Source organism: Melospiza georgiana, chromosome 7, assembly GCF_028018845.1.
Source record: "Melospiza georgiana isolate bMelGeo1 chromosome 7, bMelGeo1.pri, whole genome shotgun sequence".
Taxonomy (NCBI): Eukaryota; Metazoa; Chordata; class Aves; order Passeriformes; family Passerellidae; genus Melospiza; species Melospiza georgiana.
Genome location: NC_080436.1, coordinates 19,760,811 through 19,775,669, shown reverse-complemented (window position 1 = coordinate 19,775,669; position 14,859 = coordinate 19,760,811). Strand labels below are relative to the sequence as shown.

Sequence of the window (14,859 nt, the reverse complement as noted above, 5' to 3'; positions counted from 1 at the left end):
AAAATGCCCAAGTGTATGTAACGGAGTAGCTTGTGCAGATAGGAGCAAGGTTTGAAGTGCAAGAACTGTGTCCTGAGTGTTTATTTGAGCCAACATTGATCTCACATGCGTTTATCTCTGTAGGATTTCACATTTTGGAGGTGTTTAGATGGTTTCTGTTTACTCCATGCGTAGACATGGTCCAGCCCAGCAGCTATATAACACTGTTATCTAAAATAAAAATGTTAGGGACAGGTGTCCTGGAGAACTGAAATATGCTCCTGATTCACTTGTAGCAACATGTCGCACAAGGTCAAAGACTGAGTAACCTGTGTGCTAAGTTAACCTGCTGCAACTTACTTTCATGTTTTCCTCAGGAGTTGAGCTGTTGCCTGAAGGCACAGCATTATGGTGAGACACGCTGTCCTAAGAGCAATGGCATTACTGTGCTGTCTTCAGTGGAAGGCTGGAAACCTTGCCAGGCTTTTATGTAGGTCATGTCTCGGTTTCTGTGTCATTGTATGCTTGGAGCACTACAAGTAAACACAAAAACTGGTACCATTTTTTATGTGTACCCTCTTCTGACCCATACAGTGTAGATTAGCTTGCAAGCAAAAATTTCAGTGCTCACAAATAGTAAAACTGCAGGTACTCTGTGTTTACTGTCTTTACAGTCCCAAAGCTCTCTTAAGAGGTCACAGATCCACATGAGGTTCCTCAGCAGGGCAAACTGCATTTGGGTCATTGGTTAGCTGAAAAGTCACGTAGAGGCAAACAGCTTCCTCTTGTCTAGATGCTGGGGAAATGCCATGTAATGTGTTTAATCCAGGCTCCATATGGGATAAATAGATACACTGATACAGATCTGCTCAGCTTTTAGAAGTTGGGAAGATGTGCTGCAATGGGAGATCTGTGCTGGGATGACAGGAAATGGTGACAACCTTTGCTAGGAAAGAATTGTCCCTTTCTGGGGAATCCACTGAGTGATCCATCATCGCTGTGATGCAGTAGCCTACAAACTCCTTTGGACTTCTGCCTGCTGGTCAGGCTGGCCTGTTGTGTGGTAACAAGTAAAATTGTCCTGTCCTTGCTGTAGATAACCCACCTGCAGCTAGCAGGACTCAGCACGGCTCTCACAGTGGGCATTGGTTAGCTGAAAATGCTTCTCTACAGGTTGGCTCTTTGCCATAGCTGTGTCAGTCTCTTAGACTTTATTGTGACTGAAGTGTGATCATTTTGCCTTTTCTGTATTTGGTATTTGAACTCCAGAAAGAGATGAGTGCTCTAGAGCTTTGTTAGAAGTCAGTGTCTGTGCAACCTTCAGGTGACAGAAGCTTGGGAGACTTTGTATCGAATTCACAATTTTTAAGAACAGAGAGAGGTAATTTATTGCCAGCAGCATGCCTAGGGGCCTGGAGGCTGTGCTGGAATTTATCTAGCACTAGTAAACATAGGAAAATGTGAGGTCTTGTGACTGGAGCCAAGGACAGCAACCTTCTAGAGGTATCCAAAGTCAAAAGCATTCCTGATGTGCTGAACTATCAGTGACTTTAAAGGTGATATCTTGCCTGTCCCCATAGCAGAAAACAAACCTTTCAGGGAGGTAAGGTACTCCCTGTCTCCAGCAGCAGCAGTGTTTATGCACTGGTGTGGGTCCTGTGTTACACATTCCCTCCTGCCCTGCTGTCCCTACCCGCTGTGGCTTGCCTCAGCTGTGGAAACAGGAACTGCTGAGTCAGCAGCCTGATGAAATTCACACTGCTTTCACACTTCTCTGGGGAGACTGCCACAGCAAGGAGGTTGGCAGCAACTTATATTCCGGAAAAAAAAAAAAAAAAAAAAAAAAAAAAAAAAAAAAAAGAGTACTTAAACTGTCTTACAATTGCCTGAAACAATAATCTGATTTTTAAAAAACTCTCCAACTGAAGGAGGCTGTGGGACCCAAGCACTGGTGGCAGATGAATGATCACACCTGGCACACGAGCTCATAGCCGAGTGCTTGGAGTTCATTGAGTGTGATTTTCCTGTTCTCTCTCTTGATCAGCTCAACTGCATTTTACAGAGCCGAGATCCAACTGGCTGAAGAGACAGAATAAGGACATCGAGTTCAGCTCAGCTGTCTAGTGAGGATGGAGAGCAGCAGCCTGTTCTGATTACAGACTCATGCAGAGGTGAAACTGCTCCCTTGGAGCTGGTACAAGATAAGGGACTGTGAAAATTCAAATAACCCTCTCAGAAGAGTCAGGTCTCCCGAAAAGCACAAGTGCCAAAGAGGAAAGAGATTTGGCAGTGACTGCATCTCTGAGAGCAGCATATCCACGGCACAGTAGAGACTAACTAAGGTCAGCTAAATGGATGGGAAGGGGAAAGTTAACTTCCAAATGGTTTGAAAACTGGAAAGAGAATCAAACAAAACTGAAAAAGATGGAGACATTCCAGGAAGCTATTCTACTAAGGATATAAATATGGTGTTATCAACAAGCTCAAAGTGAACTAAAGCCACTTTAGTGGCAAGAAGATGGCAGTTAACTGCTCCAGGTACTATCACTACAAAAGCAACACCTTCCCACTGAGATGCCCCATGTCTGCTTTCATTTAAGTGAGGTCTGCTTACTTCAGCACCATGATGTTTACATGTCATTATTTTTTATGCTTATTTGAGAAATTTAACAATGTGTGATGCCTGTTTCTTGCTTTGCTTATCATGAGGTTTGTAAGTTGAAGCTCCAGGCTGAACTATGCCTGTTTAAGGCCATGAGGCAGCAGAGATGCATGTGTGGGTTGCAATTATCCAGGGTCATCTCCCTGGGGCTGCTGATCCAACCCGTGTAGGAGAGAGTTTGTGTTGAGGTTGCAAGGGGGGGCTACAGAGCTGTAAACGAGAAATCATTAGACTATACATACGTACATGTGTGCAGCAGATTTTCTGTGTCAGTGACAGAACATTTACAAGCTCCAAAGCTACTATTTTAGCAGGGGCTGACATTGAAAGCTCAGTAGCAGTTGAGAAGAGGTAGTCTGCAGGTAGGTAAGGTTATTCTGTCAGAGGATGGACACTGGTAACAGGGGATCTTAGTGGTATGCAAGAAAAATGTATCATAAAGGTGATCTAGGAAGTGAAAACAGAGGCTGGTATAGTCCAAATATTCAAAGCAAAGCAAAGAAAAGAAAAAAAAAGAAAAAAAAGAAAAACATGCACTTATTTGATGCTTGGAGAACTCTGTTTGGAGAGTCAGAGTACAATGCCTGGAATCTGCAACTTAAGAAGGGAAGGTGTTAGCATTTATTTTTGCCTGCTGTCACATCTTTTGAGACACAACTAGTTCATCAAGAGTCAAAGTGACATAAAGGCAGAAGATTTGCTGTGCCTATAAAACAGGTCAAAAATGACAATTTTTGAATAAATAGTTTCAAACCTTTTTCTGAGGAAGTGGAAGGGAAGCACTGGTACTTAGCTGTGTATAAGGAGAGCTGGAGAAGCAGGCAGGTACACACGTGCACACATTGACTCTGGCACACAGATAGGGGGAATTTGGAGGCCAAGACTCAGATCTGTCTTGGGAAAGCTGAACAAAGATACTGTAGGTGCTCACCATGAATCTTGTTACTTGACGTTTATTTTAAATGCTAAGATTCAACTACCTGCTGCTCTAAGAGGATTGTTCTGTCAATTCCAGTGCCAATCAGAGGCTCTCAAATTAAGGTCCAGGCACCATTAGGCTGCAGTTTAGCTCATCTGAGCAGGGAGCTGCTGACGCCCCCAGGGGCTGGGAGCTGGGAATTCCCACCGGAGCCAAACCCAGCTGCAGTGAGCATTCCCTCTGGCAGCAGAGGTGGCGCCCAGCAATGCATCTTTGGCCCTCGCTTGCAGGGTTAATGATCATCCGGGGAGGCAATGATTACCGTCCTTTAAACCGTGACAGCGGAGCAGCGTGCTACAAGTGATCTATCCCGCCAGACACACTGTTTGCTCAGGACTGCAGCTCACCAAAACACTGTCCGGCAAACACTACGCAATGCTGGGAGTGTTGCTCAAGTGCCTCATTTCCCTCTAGTGCTTCAAATGCCTGTCCTCTGCAGGCAGGACACGTTTTAACATAATACCAATTATTTTACTAAATTGTTTACAGCTGTTAGCAAAGTAGTGCTCTTGGCTTGGACAACCAGCTGGAAAAGATGAGCAACTTGTCGCAGTTGCCCCACCTATCCTTATTTATGTTTGAGAAGAAGAGGCAGCGCTGCGGGTATTGCCTCACGGCACCATTTGAACGCAGAGAGGCTCCTTGCTTGCGGAGTAAACAAAGTGTGGCGGTGCTGGGCAGAGGCAGCGGCAGCAGTGCTGTGCTCTGGCCACCAGAGCGAGCTGCTGCTCAAGTTTTGAGCGGAGCGGGGCCGCTCCCGGCGGAGCGCTCCCGTTAGCGGGCCGCGGGCACGGCCGGGAGCCGCAGCCGGACCAGCGGGGCCGGGCACAGCTTCGGAAACAGAGAATTGTGTCTAATAAACACCCTCAAGGTCGAAGGTGCAGCGTGGAAACCAACCTTCCAAGAGCAGAGTAGGCTGAATGCGGAGATTATTCTAGAAACAGGTTGGATCCTTCCCACTGTAAAGAACAAGTCTCTGCCCCTTTGCTGCAGCAAGAGATTCTGTGGGTAGAGTCCTGCATGATAGTCAGTCAGTTCAGATTTGTGCAAGAAAATCAAGTGCTTAAGCATGGAGTTTGAGATATTTCTGGTGGTTATGTCTAGTGTTAATCAGAGGAGTGACTCTGCTAGTACACAAGCCACAGAGTAGATATTAAAACCAGCTTGAATGCCAAAGTTGGATACAGATTTACAGCTCAGCTAAAGCTTATTACACTGCTATTGACTTCACTGGAATAGTATCTGTTGCTTACAAAGTCAGACAACCTTATTATACATTAACATTTTTAATAAAGGGTAGAACAGATCAAAACCTGGCTGATAGCTATTCACTTTTACCACTAATGCAAGTGTTTCTTTTTGGCAGTTAAATGCTACTGAGCAGCAGCTCAGAAGTGCTAAGTATGGGGCCTTATGTTTTATTATCCCTGCTCTTTCCCAGTGGTAACTGATTCCTATCAGTGAACCTTTCAGAGGCTGGCCAGATTCTGATGGTCATGATGCTTTCAGATGTTCAGGGCAGCAAATAGTTTCCAGCTGACCTTCATCCTTGCTGATTTAATTCAATAAGGCGACCAGCAAATACAGCTAATGTTCCTATAAAACAAACTAGCATAAATATGCCAAGGAGGAGATGATCAAGCACCATTGCAACAAACTTCCATTCTTCTGCAGCCTGGGAAAGAAACAAAGGAGATGGTAAAATCTCTGCAGAGCCCTGTTTGTTACAGAATTCTCGTAATTTACTGTCTTGAACAAGGGGAAGACTCTTCCCTAAGTGCCATTATTGCCATGCAAAAAATGCTCATTTTCTTCTCAAAAGCAGGTCAGTGGTTAGGAAAGCCTAAACAACCTAGAAATTTCAACACTAAACTAACCAGAAACCCTGGCAATTTGCTGAACAATTTCATTTAAAAAAACGTTGAAAAGCTTATTAGGCCAATTGTTGCTTCTGAAAGAAAGTTTAAAGTCTTGAAAGCAAAATGCTTAGTTTGACTCAAATGACTTTTGTTTTTCCCTTGCTTTTTTTTCTCATGAGATATCTAGGCAATTCCTAATAATTTAACCCTAACCCCTGCTTTCCATACACTCTAATGCCTTGTAAAACCTTCTTGGTAGCTCCATTAGTCTTTTTTCTCGTTGTGGGACACCATGAGCCACTTGCTCTGTACCTTTTCACTGGGAACCCAGCACAGTAAGAACATGCAGAGTGCAAGGCCCCAAGATTTCCACCCTGGAACTCGACCTGAAGGAGTGACATGTGCTGGCCTAAAGCACCTTCTGCTTGTGCCTTGGTTCTGCCATAAGCAGAAGAGGCTGCTGTAATTTATCTAGAGGACACTGACAATGACCACTGTTTTGAGGGGGTTCAGAAGCAAATGCAATGGAGTGATAGCCTTCAGATCCTTTCGTTTATTTAGGAAACTTGACTTTTGAAACCCCCTGGAAGTGATATATCACTAGTGCCCAGATGACACAAACAGCTGGGCTCCACTTCCGAGGGGGGTGTTTGCTGGTAACCTGAAGACCCTCCTTGTAAGCCAGGGAGGAAGTGGAGCCCAGAGATGTTGGAGCCATGCCAGCCCTGCTGAAGACAACAATTTGTCTGCAGAGAGGCAAAGGAGTCACGGGGAACATGAGACTACAGCCAGAGCCATTCCACATGCTCCGGGAATTTGGTCACAGGAACAAACACTGTGGTGTAAATCCTGTCGGTGGCAAGGAAGCACCTCCTTTTCAAGAGAGTGAGTCAAATTATTTTTTCAGGGAGCTCCCCTGTCTTCAGACAGCCTGCAGCTCAACAGGAGAGGACTATGACCACCTAGGAAGGTGAAATACCAGGACTGAATTAGCCTTGCAAAAGCTGTGTGAGCTGTGAAAGCTGAAATAAAAGAGGGGTTAATTGTGCTGAATGTGCTAGAAGGAGGCAGAGCTAGGTTTTCTAGGGAACACTGCCATGTGTGACTATATGCTTTTATCCTTCCTTTGGCTTGCAACGTGGAAAAAGTCAGTAATCAGAGTAGCTCATAACGTACTTCGTTTGGAGGGACTACTTGTATTCAGGAATAAAACAAAACCTTATCCAAATTGGAAATATAATTTGTAAGTTACATTTAACACTTCTCAAATAACACTACTAGGGCTTTTAGAGTTTGCCTTGCTTCCTGGGTTTTCAAAAGCAGCAGGATCTTACTACAGGTGCAAGATGCCTGAGTGGGAGACAGAAGAAATGTGTTTTGGAACTTGCTTATAATTCTTGAAACTGGTTTCCTACTCACAGACACTCCATCTCTATGCCTTCACATATCACATAAGAAAACCTTAGCACTGACACTTTTTCCTTCCTTTTCTATTATTTTGGAAAGCCAATATTCAATTAACATCTGTGACAATTATTTGTTGTTCCTTGTTGACTCCCTTAAGGGGAGAAGACCACCCACTGCTGGAGCCAAACCAGGGCTTGGAGTGTTTTTGTAAGGCAGGGATATTTTGCCAAAAAAGTAGGATGTAGCAACCTGAAAGCTAGAAATGAATCAAAAAAAAAGCCTTACATTACTGGCTTCTTGGTCCGATTTCATCGTTTCTGCAATGTATTTGATTCCCTCTATAGCATTTTTCACATCTGGGTTTTTGGTAAGCGGGGAGTAGAAGTTGACAGGCACAGAACCTGACTTCCCAGAAATGTCAGAAATATCAATATCTTCTGAAAAAATATTTTTGTCTTGTTTGTCTCTTGATGGTCGTTTCATTGTAGAGAAAAACATGACGTTTGGGATGGTGTCAATAAAGATCTGCGAACAAAGGGAGAAGATGACAGTGGCTGCTCTGTGGGGCTGTGCTACAGCTGCAGCTGTGCTGAACAAAGACCAGCCTCTCCCCTCCCGGATCCTTCCCGTGCTGCACATTCCCTCTCCGACTGTGTCACAGCCCACGCCTCAGTCACACCGGGGCTTTTCTCACCTCGAGTCCCGGGGCAGAGGGAGTCCCCCCAGGGCCTGCAGCGTGTTTGCTGCCAGCCATCCCCCTGCCCTACACCCAGCATCCACACCTGAAGCAGAGGGTGATGCCACAGAGCACATCCTCAGCTGGCATGGGCTGACAGAGCTCCAGCCATCCCATCTAACTTGAAACACATTGCCTACAAATCTGACTGGAAGAATGGACTGCAAAGAAACTATTTTGGCTCCTTAGGTTTGATTTCACTGTTATGAATGTTTGCTATACGGGCATATAAGGTTTACAGTAAGAGATTTGCTGCCAGAGCAATGTTAGGCACATGCAGTGTTTCCTGTTGAAATTTCCCTTCTGCAGGGGTTGTTTATGCTGTAGAAGGAATCTAATATAAGCTGTAACCTTACAAACACAATTAGAAATACACAGAAAAACCTCCTTTCGTGTCTTGGTTTAGTATGAACCCAGGCAGGCTTCAAAACAGCAAGGATTACTGAATAAATCAGATGGTCTTTGATACTGTCTCCCTGGCAAAGAACTTGTAATGATAGACAACCAATTTTTTCTGTGTCTTATGATTACCATTTAGACTCCTGTGCAAGGATCTCCCAAGGGCTGCAGAGCAACTGTATACTGGAAAACTACAGAGAAGATTTTTTAGCTTTTGCTAAAGTATTCTTTGCAAAATGGGATGCTGAACTCGGGTATTCCCAGTGGCCTTTGTGCTCTGCACTCATGCAGGCTGGTGGCTGGTCACTGGCAGGCAGCAGTGCCTTGCAGTCAGTGGAGAATTAGGCTAGGATACATAATTTGAGTCCAGATGGACATTTTCTTTTCCCATTCCCTACCTTTAGCTGCCCATGTTTTGTCTCATCTGTTCCCTGCAAGGCTCTACCCCAGTGCATAATTTTGTTACCTCAAGGAGCACTTTAGCAATCTTGCTGACTTTACACACAGCTAGGCAGTAAACACTGGCTCTTGTGCTCTTTAACGTGACGCATTTACCTCCCCAATTCTTTCTGACTTTTATTACAAGACCTGCCAATAAAATATGGAGCATTTGGTGAAAGCAGCAGGTGTGCCAAGGCACAGAGCTCACCTTCCTGACCCAGGGGGGCATGGTGTGCGTGCTGGGGGAGCGGTGGTGGGTGTTGATGACGATGACGGTGATGATGATCGAGGCGATGACAAACACCATGGTGAACAGCATGTACTTGCCAATCAGAGGCACTGCGCTGGAGGTGGAGGGAATCAGCTCCACGATGACCAGCAGGAACACAGTCAGGGACAGCAGGACAGAGATGCTGAGGGTCATTTTCTCACCTGTCATAAAAAAGCCAGACCCCCAAAATCATTGCTGCTCCCATCATTCAGTACAGAGAGCATTGATTTGAGAAGCAGGATGGGTAAGTGCTGTTCACACAAACACCTGTGTGCATTTGCAGGGCCATCATCTCTGCCAGCATCCAAAGCAGAAGTAGGCTTGGCAAATATGAGAGCCTAACAGCATCTGCTCCAGCACTAAGGTGGGAATTACCAGGAATGACTGGGCTGAGGTGTGGGTGGGTGCTGAATATTTTTACTTGCTAGGAGCATTTGGTGGGCTCTGCGTTTTGAACAATGCAGCATACGCACCTTTGTGCTTGCTCCACAGCTTTCTGAGGGTTTGCTTCCCTTACTCTCTGTCTCTGGGCTGAGAGAGCAGACTAAAATCACATCTGACATCAGGTCAGTTGCTATGCATGTGGACGGTGTCAAAAATGAATTACAAAACATTATTCACACATTTTTTTAAATCCAGTTCAACTTTGTAGAAAGTTTTCCACTTTAAAAAATACATCAAGTATTTAATAAGAAGGGGCATACACTGAAATTAAGTGGTATGAAAAGCTGACAGAAGGCAAAAAGAATGAAGCAGATGAAATGGTTGCAGGGAGCATGAGTGGCTCAGCAGAGACGAAGGAGGCCAGAACAGGTCAGAATTACTGTGTCACACAAGGTGATGTGTGTGTGAGCAGGTATCGAGCTCTCTGCTCTGACACGATGCAAAAGGGCCTCTGTCACCCCTGTGTGCTCATTTTACTGCTGGACATACTAATACACTGACTTCCTATGGCAAAACATAAAAATTATCCAGCTAAATCTTTAGTTTGCAGAAGTTAACTGGATAGCTAGTCAGCAATTTCTGTGGGAAAGCACCCCAATTTATTTCTATCAACAGTTTCAGTTTTCAGCACTTATCCTTTCTTTGCAGAATATTTAAAGCCATTACTTTCAGTGGAAATGTCCAGTTTTAGTATGCACTGGCATTCAAGCTGGCTGATGGTTTCAAATACTGGGAATTTCTTAGAAGAGCAATTTCTATGGAAGCAGAACAAATACATTTACATACCTGAATCTGTGGGTAGGTAAAAAACAAGCCCTGTTAGAAAGGAGAAGAGCAGGCAGGGGATGATGACGTTGACAATGAAGTAGAGGGGCAGGCGCTGCATGAGGAAGTGGTAGGTGATGTCCAGGTAGGGCGTGTCAGGGCAGCAGGCGTAGTAAACCCAGTGCTTCCAGCCACGGTAATCCTTCATCACCCACTCCCCGCTCTCCATGAAGTTACTCAGGTCTGGACGATCGCTCTCCTGGCAGCAAAACACCCCAACAAATTCTTAGCACCAGGTATTCTGAGCCAAATCAAAACTTAGCAGGTTTGGCTCAGGAATGGGATTCCAGATAACTCATGCACTTTGTTGGGGTTTTTTGTGAGTAAACAACTCTCATCTATGTTATTTTTCCTTAGAATATCAGCCTCCACACAGCATTCAACTGAATATTTTACAGAAACAGTCAAAATAGTAGACTGAAAAAATGTGACAGATAGGAGATGTACCTGAGGGAACAGGGAAGGAGTCTTTGGCAGTGTTAAGTCATGAGCAGATAAAATATACCCCCTCAAAAAACTCTAAACCCAAGAAAACAAACAGAAGTAGAACAGGCAGTACCATAAAAAGTGGTGCAAAGCTGCCAGAGGACAGACAGGAGACTGTTAGGGCACAGGGATAATATGTAAGAAGAATTTAGGAGCCAAACTAGGAAATCTTGTGTTAGATCTACAAATGAGAATTTTCTGTTTTACAGGTAGGGTCTTGTTTTTCCTGTCAGAACTAGGTTATATTCCATTCTAAATCTGAAATCTCTCTTAAAAAACACGTACAGGTCTTTGCTGCTTTTCCCAATTACAGACTCCTTGCTTACCGGGTTAATAACAACCATTGTGCCATCATATGTCCAAGTTCCCAACTTCATGCTGCAGTTCTGCTGGTCAAATGGGAAGTGTGTGACTATGATTTCACAGTAACTCTTAAAAATGGCTGGTGGTGTCCAGGTGATCCGACCTGTGTGCTCCAGAAGGACTTTGGTGTATTTCACAATGGCAAAATCCCCGTCTGCACTGCAGAAGGAACAAGGACATTGAAAGCAATGTGGACAGCATAATCAGCAGAGTCACAAAAGATTTCTCTGGCTGTGGGTCAAATGACTCCCCAGTGCCTGCTCCTGGAGAAGCTTTCCCTGAGGAATTGTACCCACTGGAACAGATGTCATGGAAAACTGTCCCACCAGGCAGAGCTCCTCTCCCCTCCCTCCCTGAGCAGCTGGCACCCCTTACTTGTTGTAAAGAACAAGGTCTGGCCGCCAGATATCATCTGAGGGGATGCGGATTTTTTTTACGCCACCGTAGTCATCTGGATTCCATTTGAGGTTGACGTCTGTCCATTGCTAAAGAGAGAAGATTTCAGCCCCTGAGAGCCCCTCCCAGCACTGGAGTTAGTTTGAGTACTTCCCAGAAACAGCTCCTCCCTTGCTTTGGGACATGCAGGTAAGCATAAACATGCGGGAGTGGGACCCCCAGCTCATTTTTTACATTAACTTATACTTTGGTTTAAGAAGCTTATTAAAAAACCCAAAAACTTCAAAAGAAAATAACACAAAGATATCAGAAGCCTACTGTTTGAAATACAACCCCAAATGCTTTTCTTAAAACTCAGCATCTAGAGTACTTTAATCTTTAATCTTTAGATCAGTAAGAAGAAATGCTATTGTGTCTGACCCACCTCTCCAGGCTGCCCCTGAAGGTATGAGAGCGTAGTCAATTCCTGACTGTGTTGAGTGCATTTATTTGAATTAGATTAAATGCTTAAGAATATTTGGAGTTACCTGTTTCAGGCGCACATTGGTTGTCACAATCTGATTTACTTCATCCTTAAAAAAAAGGAAAGGGGAAAAAAAAAGCAGGCAGTATCAGCAAGCATCAGGATTAAAGGATAAAAATTGTTTCCTTAGAAAAACACCACCATTTGGCACGATCACATGAGGCAGTGACTCAACACTACCCGTGTCCCGCCGTACCACGCTGATGAGCTGGATGAGCTGCAGCCCCACGGTGACGACGACGGCGTCGCGATGGTCCTCCACGGGCCGCACCACCTTGTTGTAGTTACTGAACAAGTCCTCCACCAGGCGGGTCTCATCCTCATAGCCCAGGGCCAGCCCAGCTGCACAACAGCCAGAAAGGACAACAACAATCAGGAGGGGCAGGGAACAGCCTACAGCACCATCGGTCTGAGGCTGGCATGGAGGAAACGCTGCCAGGCAAGCTGCTGGTGGGGGATGACACCAAGTCCTCCCTGTGACAATGGCCTCCCACCAGGAGATGAACAAATGCAAACAGGCAGGATCATGAACATCAGACTGAACATCAGGAGTCTTCCAGCCTGAAACTGTGCTAACATGCAGTACTTATGGGCAGGTAAACACAGAAAATGTCCAGTCTCAAGGGTTTCTAATGTTGCCTTTTCCACCTTCAACCCCACAGACCTTCTGTGACACTGACATTAAAGGAGAGGGCCAAGCACATGGAGAAGGCATCATCATCCCTACTCCTTGCATCTGCAGTCTAAGTGGAACAAGAGCTCCTCTCCTTGCTGGGGAGTTGCTGGGGTTGTGCAGGTGGTGAGAGAAGGAAACCACTCACTGTGTGGGGCAGGTCCATAGAGAGTTCTGCCCACAGGCTGCCCAGCATGACTTGGCTGTGCTGCGCCAAAGAGCCTTGAAAGAAAACTTTCCCAAGTGAAAATGGCAGGGAGCAGCCCTGTTCCAGTGGAGCCTTCACAGTGCTGTGCATGGCACTGCCGTGCCAAGAAGCAATGGCACTGGGAACAGATGGGCCCTGCTTCCAGAGAGCCTGGGGCAGGAGAGCAGGCACACCATGTCCTCAGACTGTAGCTACTTCATTGGTATAGGGGAGAAAGCAAATGAGAGGGATGCCTGGGGATGTTTTTGTGTCTCCCCTCTTAAAGGTGGTGAGAGGGAGCAGAACAGTTGAGCCTCGCTGCAAGAATTTTTGGCAGATTGCATCCTTGTCTCCCACTCTCTGTTGAATCCTGAACCACAGAAGTCAACAAGAATTTTGCTGCTGACTCCAAGGATTTCTGCTGGTTTCCTGACTTTTCATCAACTTCTTCTACATAGCTGAGCTGAGATTGCCAAGGGTTCTGCCTTGGCCTTGTCCTGCCATGAGATTATATTAAAGTACTTGGATGCCAATCAGAAAAGCTGTCTGTTTGCTTCCTCTGCCAGGAGGCTGAGCGAGGGTAAGCAGGAGACATCTTTCAATGTTTAAGTTATGATTACAACAACCCATCTAATTGAAGCTCTATGCTTTATTAACGCAATTAAAATCTTTTCACATTTGTTCCCTTCTGGTGTAGCTTGGTAGGAATTTAGTATACTGCTTGAATTTTCTGAGAAGTTTTTAGGATTACAAATATTTATTCTTTTAAGGGACAGTTCAAAAAGAATTAGCTCAGTACAACACATGCAGCTGCCAATCAGTTCTACCTCCTTGTCAGTCCCCCACAACTTCATGAAACTTCTTGTGATGATTTTTCCCATTCCAAGTCATGCTTACTAGATCCCTTCCCATATTTTGAAATACAGGTAGCACTAAGGTAAACAGGAGCATGAGAAAAAGATTGCAGAGACAAAACCAATTAAACACAAACTTCTCCACTGAAAATATCTGGTGCCTGAAATTACAAATATCTGAGCTGCTACTAATGCACTCCAAAGCTTTCTTTTAAATGATTGGGTGTGTTCATAAAACCTTACCAGTGGGACAGGCCCCTCCTGGAACACATTCTTGCTCGTGCTGATGTACATGCAGAACCCTGGAAGGAGACACCTCCCCGCTTCAAGGCAACAGCTGGAACACCTTACCTGAGCAGATGAGGAGGAGGAGCACACAATGGACCTTCATCATCCTCTTGCTGCAGTCATACAGATGGAGGCACGCACAAAGCACTCTGAGTCTCTTCAGAGGGGGCTGTGCTGCCAAAGCACACCCAGCAGGGTGTTGGTTTACAGCACCTGTTCTGGGAGTGACAGCTGAGGGCCACCGGGCTGGAAACGGGAGCACACTGTGCTTCACCCATCAAATATCTTCTGTGGTTTACAGAAGGTCATTTTTTTTCTAAGTGTCAATGTGGTCTGTGACTTACTAAACAAATACACACACAAATAAACTAAGAAAGAATTATCTGTAAGTAACTGAACATCTTGGTGAGATCTCAGAAACTTTTTGTGAACAGAGCAACTTGCCAGGTTTAAGGTTTTGTTTCTCTGAGACAAAACAGAGCACAGTCACTAATTTCTGATACACCCCCACCAGACAGCATGCTGGGAGGAGGCTGCTCCCCTGGCTTCACAGAGGGATGGGAAAGCTTTGAAGTAAACAAATATTCTCAAGAGAGATCCATCTCCTTGAATCTACCAGGACTCCCTAGCAGAGGAGTCCCACTTTGTAAGCTATTAACTGACTAAGAGAAGACTCTCAGTCTGCTGCCACCTCCATAGTTAGTGGACTGAGAAAGTGACTAAGAAAGTCAAGTGATAGAAACATGACTGGTTTGTTTCTACAGCAGGGCAGATCCAGTGGATTTCTGTAGAACATGCAAGTGCTTGCTCTTTATTGCCACAAATCACCTGTAAAGGAGAGAAAACTATTATTACCAAATACATAATAATGTATTGGTAATTATCGGTAATAATAGTCATTGGTAATAACAATCATTCAGGCTAGCAAAGAAAACAAGAAACAGTGGAGATTTATATATATATATAAATAATATATATACTACACACACTTATATACACACACCTATCTACCTCATATATACATGATTATCTACTCTGAGCTCAACAATATCACTCAGGAACAAAACCTTGAGAGAGATAGTCCTGT

General features: G+C 44.8%; 1 protein-coding gene across 1 annotated transcript; it reads right to left on the bottom strand.

Annotated features, from left to right (window-relative positions):
* Positions 1-4,429: 4,429 nt before the first annotated feature.
* On the bottom strand, positions 4,430-14,049 carry CHRNA1 (cholinergic receptor nicotinic alpha 1 subunit). The gene is made up of 9 exons (XM_058027805.1): positions 13,836-14,049; positions 11,967-12,112; positions 11,775-11,819; positions 11,227-11,336; positions 10,815-11,010; positions 9,964-10,201; positions 8,671-8,894; positions 7,172-7,411; positions 4,430-5,295 (listed from the first exon to the last, which is right to left on the bottom strand). The coding sequence occupies exons 1-9, from the start codon at positions 13,876-13,878 to the stop codon at positions 5,164-5,166; spliced, it is 1,374 nt and encodes a 457-aa protein (XP_057883788.1). The 5' UTR covers positions 13,879-14,049; the 3' UTR covers positions 4,430-5,163.
* Between the last annotated feature and the right edge of the window lie 810 nt (positions 14,050-14,859).

What these genes read in the sequence shown, in the direction of transcription:
- CHRNA1 (XM_058027805.1), bottom strand. Translation starts at nt 13,878, where the DNA reads ATGATGAAGGTCCATTGTGTGCTCCTCCTCCTCATCTGCTCAG. An exon ending in TCATCCAGCTCATCAGCGTG is followed by an intron (nt 11,820 to 11,966) that starts GTACGGCGGGAC and finishes CTTTTTTTTAAG; the next exon opens with GATGAAGTAAATCAGATTGT. An exon ending in CGGACCAAGAAGCCAGTAAT is followed by an intron (nt 5,296 to 7,171) that starts GTAAGGCTTTTT and finishes TTTCTTTCCCAG; the next exon opens with GCTGCAGAAGAATGGAAGTT.